Genomic DNA, 20437 nt, shown 5'->3' on the forward strand with positions numbered 1-20437 from the left:
TCCCTGTTATGCAGAGAACCAAAAAGCATTTGTTCTAGGCCCCTGGACTTAGCTTAGTCCGCTTTTGTTCAAGCTTTCATACTGGTTCAGCTCTTTGCTCAATCTGGGATTTCATTTAGAAAAGTAGGTCAAATTTCTTATTTCCTGGGTCTTCTGAAATATTTGAACATGGCATAAATGTTTCTTACAGCTGGAGTCCAAAGAAAGGTTAACCACAAAACCCATTGCTGTGCCCCAACTTGGGAGAGGGACGAAGGGAGAAGGAAGGACGGCCATCCTACCTCCACCCCAGACAGAAGCACACCCGTCCTGACCCTGCCAGCTTTTGGATGCTCTCTTCCTCACAGCTCCCCTGCAATGTCATCTCAGTGTCATTAAGACGGTCAGATAAGGAGGCAGGGTTGCCACTGGGAATCGTTACCCTCATTAGACAGCGGCCTACAGTTAACGTAAAGGTTAGTGGGACTTTCTGCCGGTGTGCTCTCTAGTTGCGGTGGGCGGCCACTCGGCTTTAGTGGTCTTTGATCTCTGCTAGGCCATGCAGCGGCTCCTCCTGGGCCCACCTGTCTTCCTCTGTCTGCTGGCTTGGAAGCGCCTACGGTGCCGGGCCAGGCCAGCTGTCTGAGTGAGGTAATTTCTGCCTTCACAGCTTAGGAGCGGCAGCAAGTGCTAGCCCACCCATCTGTGCGGAGGCAGCTTGTAAAATTAGAACCACCACCTTCAACAGGCAGGCAGCCGTGCATACCCTCCACGTGCATCCCTTCCCTACTGGAGCTGAGCGGGAGGCAGGAGGGGTGGGGTGGTTTGAACTCACTGCTACTTAGCACTCCTTACTCCGGAGTGCAGCCAGCCAGCCAGCTGTTTGTGCATCCCATGGGGAGCTCAGCTGGTGTGGGAGGGTGGAGGTGGAGGAGGATGGCACACGGAAGGGGGTGGGAGGGGCATCAAGCCGTCATTACCTCTGGCCTTAGGAGGCAGGCATGACACTGCTGCATGGAAGCTAATTATCTCCAAAGAAGCTTCATTTTAGCCAAGAGTGCCAACCTCCCCCTTGCTCAGCCAAGACGCTGGCTGGGCTGAGGTCTATGTTCCCTGCTGAAGAGGTAGAGGAAGGGCCAGACAAGGATGACGCAGCCCACGGGTAGAAAGAAGGGGGAAAAGACAGGGGCCATCAACCGGCACCGCTCACGAGTCGGCTGAGAGCGCAAGAGCGCCTGACCCCAACCTTAGGCACAATTCCTGGGTGGTCTCTTACCGAGGTTCATGGGGTGGTCCGCTCTGCTCTATCATGTTGAACTCACAGGTCTGACTAGCGAACTGGGCATACTCTAACAGGCCACTGATGGGGTTCTTCAGCTGGCACTCTGTCAGTTTCTTGTAGGGTGAACACCGTGGCAAGCCATGACTGTAGAAGGAGGGCATCTCCATGATGGCGCGGAACTCACCTGGTGCGGCGTGGATACTATTCAAGTCATCGGGGATGTCATCTGTGGCCCACTGGCCGTTTTCAAAGTCAACATACCCTGTTTTGGAGGGGCCGTTGTCATGAACAGGCGGTTTCAGTTTTACTGGTTCTGCTGTGGCCTCTTGCTTGATTTTTAACTTGACGATGGGTTCCTGCCCATTTTCCAGCTTTCCTGGGGTGACCGTGCTGTTGGAGGCGTCTGATGCAGGTAAGCTGCAGGTGGGGACCTCTGTGGTTTTTCCAGTCTCTGGGACAGCAGCAGCTTGAGTGGTTTCAGGAACACTGTCCTTGTTTCTCTTGATCTGTATCCTCTCTCGCTTCTTGTCAGTCAAATACCATATGGGAGGGGTGGTCCCCTGCCTGTAGACATCCCCCTGCCTTTCCAAGTCAATCAGCACAGCATTCACATCCCGGGCCTTAGTGAAGCCAATGTTTTTGGCCAAGTTCAGGGCAGAGGAGTTGGACACGTTGAACAGGTAGTCACAGATCTTTTCCTTGATCTCAGCCATGTCGAGAGGCTCAGGAGGCTCTTCCAAGCCAAACGGGGTGCTTCTGTCTTCAGTTTCCACACTGGAGTCTGGGCTTGGAGCTCCTGGGGTTTGACTCTCTGCTCTTGTTACTTGGCTGGGCTGGTTCTGAGCCTGAACCGGGACTGTGGCTCTCCACAAAGGGGGAGATCCTGCCTCTTGGTGCAGCTTACCCTTCTCTGCCAGAGAGTACAGGACTCGATTGATGGCCTTCTTTGGGGCCTGGAGTTTCCGGGCCAGATCACGTGCTGTGGTGGCCTTCCCTTCCCCAAGCTCATCCAAGAGCTCTAGGGTCCTTTGCTCCTGATCCTGGCTGATGGTCAGTCCCTGGAAATGTGAGGAGAGCCTATCAACGCCTCTCCATGGCCGAATGTGGCCACATGGGGAAGGACGCTGGAACCGTCTTGGGAGTACCTGACTTCTGAGAGGCACGCCCCTGGGGACACCGCAGATCTGGAGGTGCCCGCCTCTGGCAGATGGTCCTGGAAACCTCGGCCAGAGTCCAGGGTGGAACGGTGGCAGTGACGGTGGCTGCTTTCCAAATAGGGGCACTTCTGGGAGCTGCCCCTTGAGAAACTCTATCTGCTGGAGCTGGAAGCTGTCACGGTGAGGCCCCCGCTCTGGCTGCCAGTGCCTGTGCCCGCTGTGCTCATAGCCGTGGGCTGGGCGGGCTTGGTGTCTATTGAGGGAACACCCCTGCAGAGCAAGAAGACGGAGAAGACAGTGAAGTAGGGCTGCGGCGGGGAGTCTGTCCCTTCCGCCTTCTTGGGGTGGGGTGGGGTGGGGCTGTATCTAATTCTGAAGAAGCTGAGTGAGACGTGGGCTTGTGACCCAGCCGGGGTGGCCTGCCCACCTCATAGGCACTACCTGTGGACCCAGCAGAGGGAAGAGACGGAGGAGCAGACAGCGAGATGCACAGAGCTCCCGGTCAGCACCGCCTCTCCAGCAGCCTAGCGCATTGTCTTCCCTTCAAGAGTTTAGGGAGTTGAGAATGTATGTTTCCACTCATCCAAAAAAAAAAGAAAAATCCTTTCACAATCAAGAAAACAAATAAAGGTTTTACTTTAAAAACTAACACACACAGAATAAGCTAAAAGTGCCAAAGGAGTTAGAAGACCATGAGACGGCCCACCGCCCAGCCCTCTTCTCTGAAATCTATCATCTGGGTGACTACAAAGAAACACGCAAGTGGACTGGGTGAACTGGAACCCCATCTTGCAAGGCTGTAGCAAAGGAAGTCTCACCTGGGGAAGGACGGCAGGACCTCACAGAATCGTGTGATTGTACTGCCATCCTGGGAGAACCAGAATTTGATTTTAGGGGAACTGGGCAGTTTACTTACAAAACAGGCACACTGTTCTCATCCTTCAGTATGGTGCCCAGGCTCAGAAGGGACACCGGGCACGTCTACTCAAACCACTAGGCCCACCTGTATGTGTGGAGCTGGTGGTGTCTAGTCCACACCCCCTTAGCTGCTTCCGTGGCACAACTTCAGAAGCCAGTTCTGTAGGCCACCAGCTACTCCATCCTCTCTCAGAATGCCACTCGTTGACCAGAGCAGTGAGCATGACGACTCCGTCCCCGCCCACAGACCAGCGATGCCACTCACAGAGCTGCTACCCACATACCAGGACTGCTCACTGGAGGGGCTGTGGGACCCAGGGCTGGGGTGTCAGTAAACACCTTGCTGCCTGTCCCCAGGATTGCACATCTAGGAAATGTTCTGTTTGCTCATGCTCACATCCTCCTCGTCTGACCCTCCGGAAGGCCACAGGGACGCGCAGGCGGCTGCGGCCCTTTCTTCAGTAACTCCAGCTTTCTCTCCCCCCAGCCCCGCCCCCGGTCCCGGTGAGGGGAGCTCAGTGCTCTCACTGGCCACGCTCGTGGTTCCTCAGTGCCTCTCCAGCGGCTGCCACCTCTGCCTTTCAGCCACACGAGTGGCTCGTCCAGCTCCTAATTCAATCTCACTGTTACCTGACCACTGAACCGCCAGCCCTGAAACTCTTTTCCAGGGTCAGCAAACTTTTTCTGTAAAGGACCGGTAGGACGGTCATCTGTAGCACTTCCTTTACAAAACCAGGGGAGGGCTGCAGTTGGCTGTGGGTTGCAGTTTGCTGACTCCTGCTCTTCTCCAATGGCAACTTCCCTGAGTTTCTACAACGTCCATTCCTTCCCCTTGTGGGACCTGCTGCTCACGTGACGTCCACTCCCACCCCCTGTAGCTGCGGGTCAGCCAAACACCTCCTCGTTCAGCCTGCATCTCAGGATCAGTTCCCTTCTCCACCCAAGGCCTGTTCTCCCCTTTTTCTGTTCCAAAACTTCCAAATGGTGCTGCAGGAGGATGCTAATAAGACCACATAAATTCCTCCTCTTGAATCTCTTGTTTCCAGGGCTGTTTGCTGGTCAGTTCGGTACAACAAATATACACCCACTCAATGCGGATCAAGCTCTCTTTTAAATCCTCCCACACCTTGGTGACACAGCACCAAAGATCTCTCATCTTTCTTTTCTCTTCTGTCTGTCTCTATCCTTTCTTTCACCCCTTAGATATAACCAGTTCCCGAGGTTTTGTCTACAGTGCTCTTCTTCCTTCCCCAGGTTGATTTCACCCACTCCCCTAACCTTAACCAGTCTTTTTAAGAAACAGTGTTCAAACCTGTTCTCTCCAGCTACCACCTGTGCTGAAGTTTAAGACTTGAATTTTCAAATGCTTAGACAATCTGGTCACTTAGATTCTTGACCACTACCTCAGATGGCACACATTCTGAACCAAATTAACTCTTTTCCCTCTCCCAGCCCCTTCTCCCGTCACTCTTATCACTGTTAACGGCAGCACTCTTCTCTTAGTTATTAGGGCTGGAAACCCGAGTCATCCCTGCTGCCTGCCTACCTTAGTCCCTTGTCTCCTACATCTCACCAGGCAGTTGCAGAGTCCTATCTTGTCAAGCGCCTCTCTCTTTCCTCTTATGTGTCTCTTCCCAGTTCTAGCCCCTCTTTATCTCTCACACAGCTGCCACCACGCCTCTCATTTCCCCTCTCTCTACATGCCAGTGCGACATCCCTGCTGCTCCCCCTCCTGCCACCTGTTACAACTTGGGTCCTTTCCCTACACATCTCTCTAGATGCCACCTTCTTCAGGAGACGTCTGACTCCCGCACACCCCAGCCTGTGTTTCCTCTCCTTGAACTCCTCCCACCCTGCACCTCTTACACCATGTACTTTACCTTTTATCTTCAGTTCAGTTCAGTTCAATCCCTCAGTCGTGTCCGACTCTCCGCGACCCCATGAATCACAGCACGCCAGGCCTCCCTGTCCATCACCAACTCCCGGAGTTCACTCAAACTCATGTCCACAGAGTCGGTGATGCCATCCAGCCATCTCATTCTCTGTCGTCCCCTTCTCCTCCTGCCCCCAATCCCTCCCAGCATCAGAGTCTTTTCCAGTGAGTCAACTCTTTGCATGAGGTGGCCAAAGTATTGGAGTTTCAGCTTTAGCATCAGTCCTTCCAATGAACACCCAGGACTGATCTCCTTTAGAATGGACTGGTTGGATCTCCTTGCAGTCCAAGGGACTCGCAAGAGTCTTCTCCAACACCACAGTTCAAAAGCATCAATTCTTCGGCAATCAGCTTTCTTCACAGTCCAACTCTCACATCCATACATGACCACGGGAAAAACCATAGCCTTGACTAGACAGACCTTGGTTGGCAAAGTAATGTCTCTGCTTTTTAACATGCTATCTAGGTTGGTCATAACTTTCCTTCCATGGAGTAAGCGTCTTTTAATTTCATGGCTGCAGTCAGCATCTGCAGTGATTTTGGAGCCCCCAAAATAAAGTCTGACACTGTTTCCACTGTTTCCCCATCTATTTCCCATGAAGTGATGGGACCAGATGCCATGATCTTTGTTTTCTGAATGTGGAGCTTCAAGCCAACCTTTTCACTCTCTTCTTTCACTTTCATCAAGAGGCTTTTGAGTTCCTCTTCACTTTCTGCCATAAGGGTGGTGTCATCTGCATATCTGAGGTTATTGATATTTCTCCCGGCAATCTTGATTCCAACTTGTGCTTCTTCCAGCCCAGCGTTCCTCATGATGTACTCTGCGTATAAGTTAAATAAGCAGGGTGATAATATACAGCCTTGACGTACTCCTTTTCCTATTTGGAACCAGTCTGTTGCTCCATGACCAGTTCGAACTGTTGCTTCCTGACCTGCATACAGGTTTCTCAAGAGGCAGGTCAGGTGGTCTGGTATTCCCATCTCTTTCAGAATTTTCCACAGTTTATTGTGATCCATACAGTCAAAGGCTTTGGCATAGTCAATGAAGCAGAAATAGATGTTTTTCTGGAACTCTCTTGCTTTCTCCATGATCCAGTCGATGTTGGCAATTTGATCTCTGGTTCCTCTGCTTTTTCTAAAACCAGCTTGAACATCTGGAAGTTCACGGTTCACGTATTGCTGAAGCCTGGCTTGGAGAATTTTGAGTATGACTTTACTAGCGTGTGAGATGAGTGCAATTGTGCAGTAGTTTGAGCATTCTTTGGCATTGCCTTTCTTTGGGATTGGAATGAAGACTGACCTTTTCCAGTCCTGTGGCCACTGCTGAGTTTTCCAAATTTGCTGGCATATTGAGTGCAGCACTTTCAAAGCATCATCTTTCAGGATTTGAAATAGCTCAACTGGAATTCCATCACCTCCACTAGCTTTGTTCATAGTGATGCTTTCTAAGGCCCACTTGACTTCACATTCCAAGATGTCTGGCTCTAGGTGAGTGATCACGCCATCGTGATTATCTTGGTTATGAAGATCTTTTTTGTACAGTTCTTCTGTGTATTCTTGCTACCTCTTCTTAACATCTTCTGCTTCTGTTAGGTGCATACCATTTCTGTCCTTTATTGCGCCCATCTTTGCATGAAATGTTCCCTTGGTATCTCTAATTTTCTTGAAGAGATCTCCTATCTTTCCTATTCTGTTGTTTTCCTGTATTTCTTTGCATTGATCTTAGCTACTGATTATTTTCTTAATGGCACATACAGTCACATACAGACTGTAGTGTATCTCAAAGGTGATGAATAATACTGGGTGCCCTAGAAATTATACTAACGTCTCCACACTCAACAGTCTCCATGGAGGACATGGGGGAGGCTGCAGTCAACTGGAGAGCAAGTCTCTGGGGGACAAAGACTACACTGCAGTTACAGCACCTGGCACGAAGCCGATCCTGAACCAACACCTGCATGAACAAGCCATCGCCAGACATGCAACCTCGTCACCTCATCATTGCTTCTCTTGCTCCCCTTGCTGCACACAACCCCCCTCCCTCTCCAGGGCTGAGGTATTTGAGTACAGTGAGTGCTCGGTTCACAGAACTCAATTATGGGGACTTCAGGGGATTTCTGATTAGCTCTTTGCGTGACCTTGATGAAAGAACTTTGTTTCAAAGTGGCTGAAGTCAGTTTCTAGCTCAGTGCTTTCTAGATTTAAACTGCTGTTTCTTGGCCAAAACTTGTAAAATATTTGAATGTCTATTTAAAGAAGAGTAGAACAAATCATGACACATTCGGGCTATGGAACCATACTCACAGTTTTTTTAAAAAATGTGTCATCTATTTAGGAATGATAAAATGTTAAATTAACAAAGAAAGCAAGCTGCAGACAAATATGCGTGCTATAATCCTTTTTTTCATAAACAAAACAAAACAAAAAAAAACCAGGAATGTGTATGTTTGATAGAAAGAACACAGAGACAAGGAAGGGATACACAAATTTGTTAACAGTTGTTTTAGAGAAAAATTAGAGGGAGATTATTGCTTTTTCCTTTGTACCCCCTGAAGTCTCCTAAAAGCCAGACCATCCCTTGAGAACAGCCCTGTGGAGAGTCACTGAGCGGGACTGAGAGCAAGAAAGGGGAAACCAACCCGCACGGTGATCATTCTCAAATCCTTCAACAGCCCTCTTCACCCAAACGCATGCCGAAGTACTACACAAACTGCATGACAGGTCACTTACGCCCTGCAAAGTCTCCCTTTAAGCTATTCTCCCATATTTAAGACTAAGAGAGAAGCCCCCACCTTTACCACATGGGCTCCATAGGGTAATATATTGCTTTGCATAAAAAAATGCTTTTCCCACAAGTCAAGTGTCCCTAATTCTTTTAAAGAAGGGGGAAAAATATACACATATACATATATGTATGTATACGTACACACACACACACACACACACACGTACATATACTTTGCTGCTGCTGCTGCTAAGTCGCTTCAGTCGTGTCCAACTCTGCACGACCCCGTAGATGGCAGCCCACCAGGCTCCCCCGTCCCTGGGATTCTCCAGGCAAGAACACTGGAGTGGGTTGCCATTTCCTTCTCCAATGCATGCAAGTGAAAAGTGAGAGTGAAGCCGCTCAGTCGCGTCCAACTCTTAACATGTATTTAAAATTAACGTATATTTATATACAGTAAAATATACCCTCTTTGGTGTATAATTCTGAGTTTTGACCATACAGAATCAAAGCACACACAGCCCTCTAACTACCACTGAGATCAAGATACAGAACATTTCCTTTTCCCAAAAACGTTTTTTATGCACTTTGTAAACAGCTTCTTTCTCCACACACAGCTCCTGTCAACGACTGATCTGTCTTCTGTCCCTGCAGGTTTTTCTTCCAGAATGCCATCTAAATGGACTCATAATGCAGGGTTTTAAGTCCAGCTTCTTTTGCTCAGCATCATGAATTTGAGATTTGTCCATGTTGTTGCATACAGCAGTATTTCCTGCCCTTTGTGGATGAGCAGTTTCCCACTATACGAATATATCCCAGTTTGTTTAATCACACATTGAAGGACACTAGGGTTTTCCAGGTTTTAGAGATAATGAATCAAGCCACTGTAAACTTTCTCCTACAGGTTAAGGAGGAGACGGTCAAAGTCAAGCAGGTTGTCCAAGGTGGGGGCGCGGGGGGAGGTGGCTAAAGGCGGGACTGAGCCGCCAAGGGGTCCTAGCAGAAAAGCAGAGGGGGGCTGTCTTGACCTGGGCTCAGGCCTTGGTCCTCTGGGGGAGGAAGTGCATTTCCCTCACAAATCCTCTTCCACATCTTACTCAACACAGAGTTAATAAGCATGACACAAATTTCTGAATTCCTAAAATAGCAATTTTGCTTGGAAGGAAAACACACACACTCACACAATACGCATATGTCAAGCAGGAAAACAAGGGACGTGCGGGTGGGTGGGGCGGAGTGGAGGATAATACGAGCCCAGGCCAGCAGGTTGCGGGCGCGCCGGCGCTGGGCCCTGACCCCACGGGCTTACCTGTCTTGAGTCCATGGCGCACCCCAGGCATGTTCCGGTGCCCGCCCGCAGCCAGCAGCGCGACCCTCCGCAGCTGGACCTTTCCCAGGGCAGGCCGCGGGCCTCCCAGACGCAGGGGGCGCCTCTGGAGTCGACTCAAGCCCCGGGAGCAGGGAGCCGGGAGCTTCAAGCCGGGAGCAGGGCTGAGAAATGGCTCCGGTTCAATTTCACTTTCGTTTCTTCAAACGGACCTCCCTCTGGAAAGTTTGGCCGAGGGGCGGGGCTTGCGCAAGGAGCCCGAGAAAGTCTGGTTTCACTCCGATTACAAGTTTAATCCTTTCCTTGCATGAGAACTGGGCAAGATAGGCTTTCTTTAGGAAAACAACTATAAAATACTGAGCTCATAAATCCCTTATGGCTGTCTCAGGAATACATGGGATAAAGCAAACTAAGAACAAAGCCACCCCGTGAAGCCTAGCGCTAGAGAAGAGTCTGGGGCTCTGTTTCTACTCCCAGATCCTCTCTAAGGTGAACACGTGTCTCCAAAGTGGAAGGGGGCCCAAAGCTCTTCAAGTGACTAACTGTCCTCACTGTGAACTATTTACCCATCGAGCATATTAACTGATGTTGCAGTTAAAAAAACGGAAAAGGTCTTTTTTCCCTTGCCCCGAGTTCTGTTTTTTTTTTAATTTAACTGTTTCTGATCTGTAGTCAACAACCAAGACTAACCTGATTTGTAAATTAAATCCTATACCTCAGACCTTGCAGGAGCTACCATCTGCATCTGTTATCTTTTAACTCTATGCTAATCACATCCCGTGTTTAGTGCTCACCTTTCTAGCACTCTTTGCAGACCACTCCTTGTAGTTCTTCACTTTTTTTTTTTTTTTTGCATTACAGAAAGGAGGCCACAGTACAAGTCAAGAAAGACTCTGGACCCAACAACTGGGCTACCAGACAGCAGCCAATGACAGTGCAAGAGGAAGAATACAAGACCCTTACACCTTTGCTCCTCATCACTGACCCCTGACTGTTAGCCTCATCCACAGAATCCAGATTCCTCCTGGAAGGCGGGGCACAGTTCTTGAAGAACAAGCCTACTCTGCTCTCCCTTCCACTGGCTGAGGATTAAAGCCACCTGTCTATTTCCTCCAAACTCTGTGTATTGTTTATTTGGCTTTAGTGGGCAGACAAAGCCAAGATCTTGGCTGCATCAACATGAACACATAACAGCCAGCATGTAGTAGGAAGATAATAATATCAGCAACTGACTTAAGGATCTACATCATAAAACCACTCCACCTTTCAGTATCCTTCCAAGCAAGGGTGGAGTCCTTTACATGCCTCATCTCTCTTTTTTTGGCGAGCCCCTGCAGTGGAAGTGGGAGTCTTAAGCACTGGACAGCCAGGGAAGTCCCACCTTATGTCCTTAATCTTCACAACAGCTCTGCAAGGTGGGCATTCTTCCCAAATTACAGATGTGGAAATGGAGGCTCCACTGGGGCAGTGCTGCTGCTAAATCCAGGTCTGACTGCAGAAAGTCACTCGTCATTACTACTCTACACTCCATCATGTTACATGATGACTTTCAAAAGGATAACTTTTGCTGTCAATTGATTTCATGATCAGGCTTATATACCTGCTCTATTTTGTCCAAGATGTCTAGGAAAAGATCAGTTCTAATGCTCAACAGCTCTCTTCCCCGCTCACCTGTGAGAAATTTCCTTTTCTGTATTTCATTTCAATTTTATCCCCACTGTGTGAATGAAAAATATTGCCTGCTGTATCAGTTAAGCAAAGGATGTTGCAGCCATCAAGTCATCACATTACAGCTATCCCAATAGTGAGCCCTGAGGGAACTCGGGCTAAAAACAATGCCCACCATCCAATCATCCAACTCTGCAGCCCTCTCCTCCACGTCACGGTGCCCCTGGAGGAAACTCAGGATGAGCAAACACAGGATGTATCCAGTTTTCTTTAATTAACAATAATTTCTTGATGTTCTGACTACCTGGTCTTTGTCGAAGTAACTCCTATATATCCTGGCACCTCCCTTATCTCTGGAGCAGTCTGTCAGAGTTACCTGAGAGGCCGTGTCCTGGGCTTACGTCCTCAGTTTTGTCCGCTGAATAAAACACAACTCTCAATTTTTAGGCTGTGCATCTTTCTCAGTGGACACTGCTTATGTGATTTACAAGGCAGTCCCTTCACGGCACGGTCTGCAGCTGAGGCCCTTCCTCACCATCCTCCCACTCCACTCACCCAGTTGGTGCGAGTCCCCCGCCCCGGCAACTTCACACTTCTAGTCCAGCGTGCTCCTTCCCTCTCAGTGCCTTTGTGCAGTCTAGCCTCGTCTTGAAAATACTTCTTCCACAGCTTCTGGTCAAAGTCTTTCAAGATCTGCTTCAAACACTATCTCCAAGGGAAGCCGTGCCCCACTTTCGGTGGGGGAGGCGGTGCAATTCGTGGTTCCTTATTTTGTGCTTCTCTCTTACTCAACACCTACCCCTACTGGAGCTCTTTGACCACCCTCTGAAAATGCCTCTTCTTCATTCGTTTAACAGAGGCTTCACTAAACGCCTAACACATGCCAGACACTGTGTTAAGCACTAAGGACACGAGACAAATAAGAGCCCTGCCCCTTCAGCTAACAGTCAGCCTGGTGGGGGAGACTGATGTTTCACATGATCATCACAATGTTATGAACGACTTGTTTATATATCTGCCTTTAGAGCTGTAAAGTCTTCTCCTGGGGCAGGGGACTCCCCACATTTCCTGATAGTGACCTTCAGGGGGCTGGTGACTTGACTAACAGACTGCTCTGTAGAAAAAACAATGGGCAAAACAGTGGCACAGGAATGTCGCAGGAGGAGATTAACAATATCAGTACACACAGGAGACAGTGCCCTACCTCACCACATTCAGTTCAGTTCAGTTCAGTCGCTCAGTCGTGTGTCCGACTCTTTGAGACCCCATGAATCACAGCATGCCAGGCCTCCCTGTCCATCACCAGGAAATGCAAAGGGAAGCCTCAGTGAGTTACTGTCCATTACCATATAAGCACATTAACGAGCTGATGAGAGCACGTGAGCGCAAGGGTGCAGAACAGCTCCTAGTTGCGACAGGAAACCTGGGAAAGCTGTGACTGACTCTACACACCCCGCAATTCAGCAATGTCACCCCGAGACCAGGACACACATACAAGAAGCTGGTAGCTGCATTATTCATAATAGCTCCCAACCTGAAACCACCCAAATGTTCTTCAAAAGGAAAATGGATAAATGGTGACATCTGCCTATGAGAGACCATTATACAGCAACAAAAATGAAAGAACTATAATCGCAGGCAACAGGTGGTTAATCATCTAAACATGATAATTAGTGAAAGAAGCCATACACATATGATGTGGTTCCACTTAGAAGTCCCAAGCCAGGCAAAACAACTATAGTATACCCTGCATCAAAGACAGGATGGTGGTTATCTCTAGGGTAGGAAGGAGAGGTTTTGACTGGAAAGGAATGTTCTGGGTGCTGCTGATATTCTAGTTCTTGACTTGGGTGCTGGCTACACAAATGGCTTTCCAATAATTCATTAAGGCATACACTGATGCGTTATGCACCTTTCTGTATGTATGTGCTGTACTTCCCAATTTTAAAAGGTTAAAAACAACAGTAAACTCTTCCTGTAGCAATTCCAGTGTCTTCTCTTTTTCATTTAAGTAAAATGAGTTATGTCTCACCTCTGCTTTCTTGCCTTCAAGCTAAACAATCCCAAGGCCTCTCACCCTTCCACAAGAATGATCCAGAAAAGCACTCATCACCGCTACTGTGCAGGGAAGCTGCTTTGCTGTTGCCTCCGTTGCTTTGAATCGAACCCAGGATGTACGGGGGAAGCAGGAAGGCGAAATTTGTTTCCTAAACAGAGAGTCAGTGTATGCCTTGAAAGAACAACTGCTCTCGTCACTTAATCTCAGCAAAGTAACTGCAAATAGTCTTATTCATGAATGTTTCATCTCCTGCCCTCAGTGACTGTTTCAGCTCCCACAGGCTTGTGAGGTGGTGACATCAGTCTTTGTGTTGTTCTATTGTAGGGGCCTGGTGAGTTGGATGAAGTTTTTTAAAAAATTAACCTAAAGTATTAATTAATAACACTTTAATTGCAGTGTTGATTGCAAGAAAATTAGAGATGAGCAAACATGGTCAAGTGTGAAAGTGTTAGTCGCTCAGTCGTGTCTGACTCTTTGCGACCCCATGGACTGAGCCCACCAGGCTCCTCTGTCCATGGAATTCTCCAGGCAAGAACGCTAGAGTGGGTTGACATTCCCTTCTCCAGGGGATCTTCCTGACCCAGGGATCAAATCCAGGTCTCCTACATTGCAGGCAGATTCTTTATCATATGAGCCACTGGTGAAGCCCACACACGGTCAAAGCTACCCCTAAATCTCCACTGCTAATTCACCAGTGCTCACCCATGCTGTTTCCCCTGTGTATCCAGGCTCCATGGACACATATATGCAGCTCTCCTAACACAGGTGCTTACCTCCCCAGGAGCTTGCAACTATCTGCTGCCTGGCAGCAGCCCCAAATGCAGGACCTCCTGTGAACATACTACCTAAGGTTACTTGCTAACAGCTGCCTAAGTGATAAGAGTTACTGTCTAAAATTAGGTATTACTCCAAAAGCCCCCCATTCAGTGTCCTCAGAAATCTGGCTTCCACATAACACTGACAAGCTCTGGCTCCATGTGCACCTTTGGGGACCTGGACTTGCCCAATTACAGGGAAAGACGTGTTATCATCTGGACTACTGGGTTGGTTTTTGTTTCCAGACCCTGCTACTCTTGTTTTTTAACTATATATATAAAACTGTTAATCTCACTTTGTAAAAATTAATTTGGCCTGTGTGGATTTTTTGTTGAACCTGACTACTTGCGTGTGTGCATGCTCAGTCACTTCAGTAGTATCTGACTCTTTGCGACCCTATGGACCATAGCCCGTCAGGCTCCTCTGTCCATGGGATTCTTCAGGCAAGAATACTGGAGTGGGCTACGATGCCCTCCTCCAGGGGATGTTACCGACCCAGGGATCAAACCCATGTCTTTTGCATCTCCTGCATTGGCAGGTGGGTTCTTTACCACTAGCGCCACCTGGGAAGCCCCTTACTGCGTGCAGGGATGCATATTTACAACAACAGTCTTCCTAGTCTGTAATTTCCCATAAGACTTTTCTGCACATATGGGCTATATCCAGTTGGATCATCTATCTCCCTACTGTAAAGCAGACGTCTGCAAACTCCTTCAATATCTGCTCATACAGCAGATACTGCAACAAAAATGGACTGCCTGTGAATGTGTGCAACTGAACTTGCAGCAAATTATCAAAAAAGTAATGAATTACTGAGTTATTTTAAATACTAGTGCACTATTTTAGAAGAGGATCTGCACCTAAATAAACTCATGTTCTTAACTCCTAGGAAATACGTAACAAGCAATTCATAGAGTTGCTAGGCACACATTTATTGCCTTCTTTTTTTGTTGTTTCAATATTTAATCACTGGGTTTTTTATTCTACTAGACAGCTACTGCCACATCAATATAACTTTCACAATTCCAAATTGTAAATTTCACAATAACCTGACTTGCTTCGATAACCTATAAGGATTCCTGTGGGCAGAACAGCGAAATTGTCCAACTGGCTGAGCAGTGCTCCACAGCTGTCTTTACGCTGATGTATATTCTATTAAGGGTATTGACTAGACTGGCTTTTGAAGTTACAAGAATGCAAGAGACGCCTCCGGTACCCTCAGAAAAAACACAGGTCTCCAGAAGCGGCCTCTACCTGCTCAAAGTTACCCAGCAAATGGAAGGAAGAAAAATAGTATCTACCAACTATCTATGGGTCGCAGAGAGTCGGACACGACTGAGGACTGAACTGAACTGAACTGATAGGCATTGTGGCAAGTATTATATTTTAAGGAGACTAGTAATAATGCCAAAATAATATGATTAGTAATGGCTTACATGCCTGCGATGAGTATTTTACATGTAAGTTTAAAGTGTGAATGTACATTTAGTCTCATAAACACTGCACACGCACAAGATGACTACACGGCTTGTGGTTTTATGCATTAAGTCCTGACACCCTGAAACCATGTCTTCTATGCTAGATTGGTCTGGCAAGAAGGACCTGACTGAGGTAGTTTGGCTCTAGCCAGAGAGGCTCAGCTACTGGTCCACATTTGGGTTCCACTGAGTCAAAGTTAGACTGTTAGTCTAGTTAGAACTGGACACGGAACAATAGACTGGTTCTAAATCAGGAAAGGAGTATGTCAAGGCTATACATTGTCACCCTGCTTATTTAACTTATATGCAGAGTACATCATGAGAAACATTGGGCTGAATGAAGCCCCAGCTGGAATCAAGATTGCTAGGAGAAATATCAATAACCTCAGATATGCAGATGACACCACCTTTATGGCAGAAAGTGAAGAAGAACTAAAGAGCCTCTTGATGAAAGTGAAAGAGAGAGTGAAAAAACTGACTTAAAACTCAACATTCAGAGAACCAAGATCATGGCATCCAATTCCATCACTTCATGGCAAACAGATGGGGAAACAATGGAAACAGTGACAGATTTTATTTTCTTGGGCTCCAAAATCACTGCAGATGGTGACTGCAGCCATGAAATTAAAAGATGCTTGCTCCTTGGAAGAAAAGCTATGCCCAAACTAGACAGCATATTAAAAAGCAGAGACATTACTTTGGCAACAAAGGTCTGTCTAGTCAAAGCTGTGGTTTTTCCTGTAGCCATGTATGGATGTGCGAGTTCGACTATAAAGAAAGTTGAGTGCTGAAGAATTGAAGATTTTGAACTGTGGTGTTGGAGAAGACTCCTGAGAGTCCCTTAGATTGCAAGGAGATCCAACCAGTCCATCCTAAAGGAGATCAATCCTGAATATTCATTGGAAGGACTGATACTGAAGCTGAAACTCCAATCCTTTGGTTCCCTGATGAGAAGAACTGACTCATTCGAAAAGACCCTGATGCTGGGAAAGATTGAAGGTGGGAGGAGAAGGGGACAAGACAGGAGGAGATGGTTGGATGGCATCACTGACTGGACGGACAAGAGTTTGAGCAAGCTCCGGGAACTGGTGATGGACAGGAAAGCATGGGGTCCATGCAGTCCATGGGGTCTCAAAGAGTTGGACACGACTGAGCGACTGAACTGAACTGAGTCAAAGTCCAAAGGGGGGACCTTCCCTCTCACTCTTGCCTTTCTCTCCTTTCTCTCCCCTAGGACCTAGCCTATGAGTGGCTGGGCTCAGTCTCAGCTTCCAGCAAGGGCAATGTCCTCATCTTCATGGCTTGTAGGAAGCAGAGGGGACAAGTACAGTACTGTTCGAGGCAGGCCTGAGGGCAGCCCCTGTCCCCCTGCCCCCCGAATTCTACAGTGTTTCCTGGGGAAGTGGGCAGAAAGCCTTTGCTTGCTTTCTTTACTTTTTTCTTTAAGCATCTAGCCTTAATTGACCAGTTTTTATCCTGCCTTCACAACAGTATTAGAGGAAATGTAGCTTGCCCACTCCCTGTAGATGAAGAGCTGAGACTGAGGAGGAGACCGGGGGTCAGCAGGAGAAGGCAAGGTTGAGGGGCTTTTGTGGAACTGAATTTCAGTGGACTGACTTTCTGGGAATTGACCTAGAGCCATTTCCAGGTGACCACAATTTTATTCCCAAAGGGAATGAATAAGGCTTTGCTAGACCGAGGGCAAGAGAAGAAGCAGGTGTCAGAGGATGGGATGGTTGGATGACATCACTGACTCAATGGACATGAGTTTGAGCAAACTCAGGGAGACAGTGAAGGACAGGGAAGCCTGGCGTGCTGAAGTCCATGAGGTTGCAAAGAGTCGGACACAACTTAGTGAGAGAGCAACAAAAATTCCTAACATATGTCTTTAAAAGCATTTCCTTCAGCATTGACAAGTTCAGACAAAAAAAAAAAAATTCCATCTATGCACACAGTGGAGAAGGTGTGTGAAGACATGGCAGAGAGAGATTTGAAGATGCAGTCCTTGAAGATAGGAGTGATGTGGCCACAAGCCAAGCAATGCAGCCAGCCACCAGAAGCTGGAAGAGGCAAGGACTGATTTCCCCGGAGAGCATCTAGAGAGAGCACAGCCCTGTAACACTTCCATTTCAACCCAGTAACACTACTGACTTCAGATTTCTAGCCTCCAGAACTGTGAAAGCATAAATGTCTATGGTTGTAGGTCATTTGTTATCGTAGCTGCAGGAAACTAAGACACAATCCTCTATAGGCTGTGCAAATCATGGAGCTCTGGGTAAAGAATGAGCACAGACCTTGCTGTGCGGCCAAGATTTCTGCATTTTGGGGGCTATCAAGGAAAAGGTGGAAAGAGACCAACTGGCATAGACAACACATGCACAGTCACGATTTCCACTCTTCAGTTAAACAGCACAGCCTTCTCATTTCTGTCCAGCAGAATGAAATTTTCTTTTGTTTTATTTGAAGTAAAGGTTATTTCTATAATATAACAAAGACTACTGATCATAAACCAACAGCCAATATCATATCTAAAATGGAATAATTAGGAATTCCCACTAAAACAAAAAATAAAGAGGGCCACCATTACCACCATAATCTCACTTCCTCCACTCTGAGATGTACTCCAAACATTTCTGATATTGGGATGTGAATTACATATTGCTGTTGTTTAGTTGCCAAGTCATGTCCGATTCTTTTGTGACCCCATGGACTATAGCCTGCCAGTCTCCTCTGTCCATGGGATTTCCCAGGCAAGAATTCAGGAGTGGGTTGCCTTTTCCTTCTCCAGGGGATCTTCCCGACTGAGGGACCAAACCCATGCCTCCTGAATTGCGAGGTAGATTCTTTACCACTGAGTCACCTGGGAAGCCCATGAATTATATGCATGGATATTATATATTGGGATATTTCAACTAGCAGTCCCTAAAACTATTATTAAATTGATAGCCATGTTTTTATGCTCAATGGTCTTAAAATCAAAGAAATATGCTATTTAACATTATTCTGAAAATCCTAGCATATTCTATAACACAAAACAGAAGAGATAAATTAACAAAAAAAGAAAAACATTTGCAGATGATAATATCATAACCCTAGTTGATACAAGAAGATTGAAACTCTTTGGACCACCATCAGTTAAGGAATATGGCTGGATGTAAGAGAAATATACAAAACACAACACTTCCTTATATGAAAAACACTATATTCTTAACAGCAAATAAAACATTTTAAGAAAGGTAAACAGAGACTTCCCTGGTGGTCCAGTGGTTAAGAATCCGCCCTGCAATGCAAAGGATGTGGATTCAGTGCCTGGTCAGGGAACCAGGATTCCACACGCTTTGCAGCAACTAAGTCCACGTGCTGCAACTACTGAGCCCACGTGTCACAACTACTGAACACGAGCGCCAAAATTAAAGTCTGTCTGCTGCAATGAAAGCCCCCATATGATGCAAGGAAGATCCTGCATGCCACAACTAAGACCCAAGGTAGCCAAATAAAAAGACAAAGTATTTTTTTAATTAAAATTAAGAAGGGAAATGGGCTTCCCTGGTGGCTCAGAGGTTAAAGCGTCTGCCTCCAATGTGCGAGACCCGGGTTCGATCCCTGGGTCGGGAAGATCCCCTGGAGAAGGAAAACAGTAACCCACTCCAGTATTCTTGCCTGGAGAATCCCATAGATGGAGAAGCCTGGTAGGCTACAGTCCAGGGGGTCGCAAAGAGTCGGACACGACTGAGCGACGGAACGGAACGAACGGAAGAAGGGAAATATGGGAATAATTCTGAAAAATGTGAAGAGCCTAATGCATCAAAATGTGTGGAAAAGTACAAAACTCTGTTGAGGAATAACTGTCTTAAATAGAAGGATACATCAGTTACAAATGTGATGGCTGAACAGTTTATGACTGCCAATTAGTGCCAAATTAAACAGCAGTTTATTGAAAATTCTAACCAGGTTAGGGGCAGTAAGGAGTGGTTGCCTGACAAAATGATTAAAGTTCAAGTGCAAGAAAAAACAAGCAAGGATGGCCAAGATATTCTTTAAAGAGAGGACAGCCACACTGATTAAATCAAAGCAGCACTAGTATAACACCAGAATGGAACTACAGAGCAGAACCACATCTCCTAACAGACCCCAGGGTGTGTACAGATCCAATGCAGGAAGGGAGCCAACAGCAGTGGCAAGGGGAAGATCAATTAGTCCACATATAGAGCTTGGCTAATTGACAGGCTTTCTAGGACAAAAAAAGATCTATTTAACCCTCCTGCACTGTTGGTGGGAATGTAATTTGGTACAGCCACTATGGAGAACAGTATGGAGGTTCCTTAGAAAACTAAAAACAGAGCTACCATATGACCCTGTAATCCCACTCTTGGGCATGTATCTGGAAAAAATCATGACCCAAAGGGATGGTGGTGGTGGTTTAGTTGCTAAGTTGTGTCTGACTTTGGCGACCACATGGACTGTAGCCCACTAGGCTCTTTCGTTGGTGAGATTTTCCAGGCAAGAATACTGGAGTGGGGTTGCCATTGATATATGTACCCCAATGTTCACTGAAGTACTGTTTACAAGAGCCAAGACATGGAAACAACCTAAACGTCCATCAACAGAGGAACGGATAAAGATGATGTAGTACATATACACAATGGAATATCACTCAGCCATTAAAAAGAATGAACTAATGCCACCAGAGCAAAATGGATAGACCTAGAGATTGTCATACTGAGTTTAAGTAAGTCGGATACAGAAGAGGAACTATCATATGACATCCCTTATATGTGGAATCTAAAAAGAAATGATACAAATGAGCTTACTTACAAAACAAAAAGAGACTCACAGACTTAGAAAACGAATTTATGGTTGCCAAGGCAAAGGGATAGTTAGAGAGTTTGGGAAGGTCATGTACACACTGCTATATTCAAAATGGATAACCAACAAGGACAGCACATGGAACTCTACTCAATGTTATGTGCCAGACTGGATTGGAAGTGGATCTGGGGGCGAATGTGCTGTGCTCAGTCGCTCAACTGTATCTGACTCTTTGTGACCCCCCCAAGGGCTGTTGCCGCCAGGCTCCTCTGCCCATGGGATTCTCCAG

The 20437-nt window shown here is 47.0% G+C and overlaps 1 protein-coding gene across 7 annotated transcripts in view; it reads right to left on the reverse strand.

The window, feature by feature from the left end:
- The window catches only part of ADAR (adenosine deaminase RNA specific), a 52963-nt gene that overhangs the window by 19085 nt on the left and 13441 nt on the right, over positions 1-20437 (reverse strand). For 2 of the 7 annotated variants that reach the window (XM_055401760.2, XM_055401759.2), the window contains exon 2: positions 1256-2688. In XM_055401760.2, coding sequence (XP_055257735.1) covers positions 1256-1974 — 719 coding nt within the window. In that variant the 5' untranslated portion in view covers positions 1975-2688. Of the gene's footprint in view, positions 1-1255; positions 2689-9303; positions 13613-20437 lie in introns of those variants that run through there. The other 5 variants (XM_055401757.2, XM_055401756.2, XM_055401754.2 and 2 more) reach the window with 5 other exon arrangements.

The sequence above is a fragment of the Moschus berezovskii genome, chromosome 4 (genome assembly GCF_049115385.1).
Source record: "Moschus berezovskii isolate FMDL1 chromosome 4, NW_MosBer_1.0, whole genome shotgun sequence".
NCBI lineage: Eukaryota > Metazoa > Chordata > Mammalia > Artiodactyla > Moschidae > Moschus > Moschus berezovskii.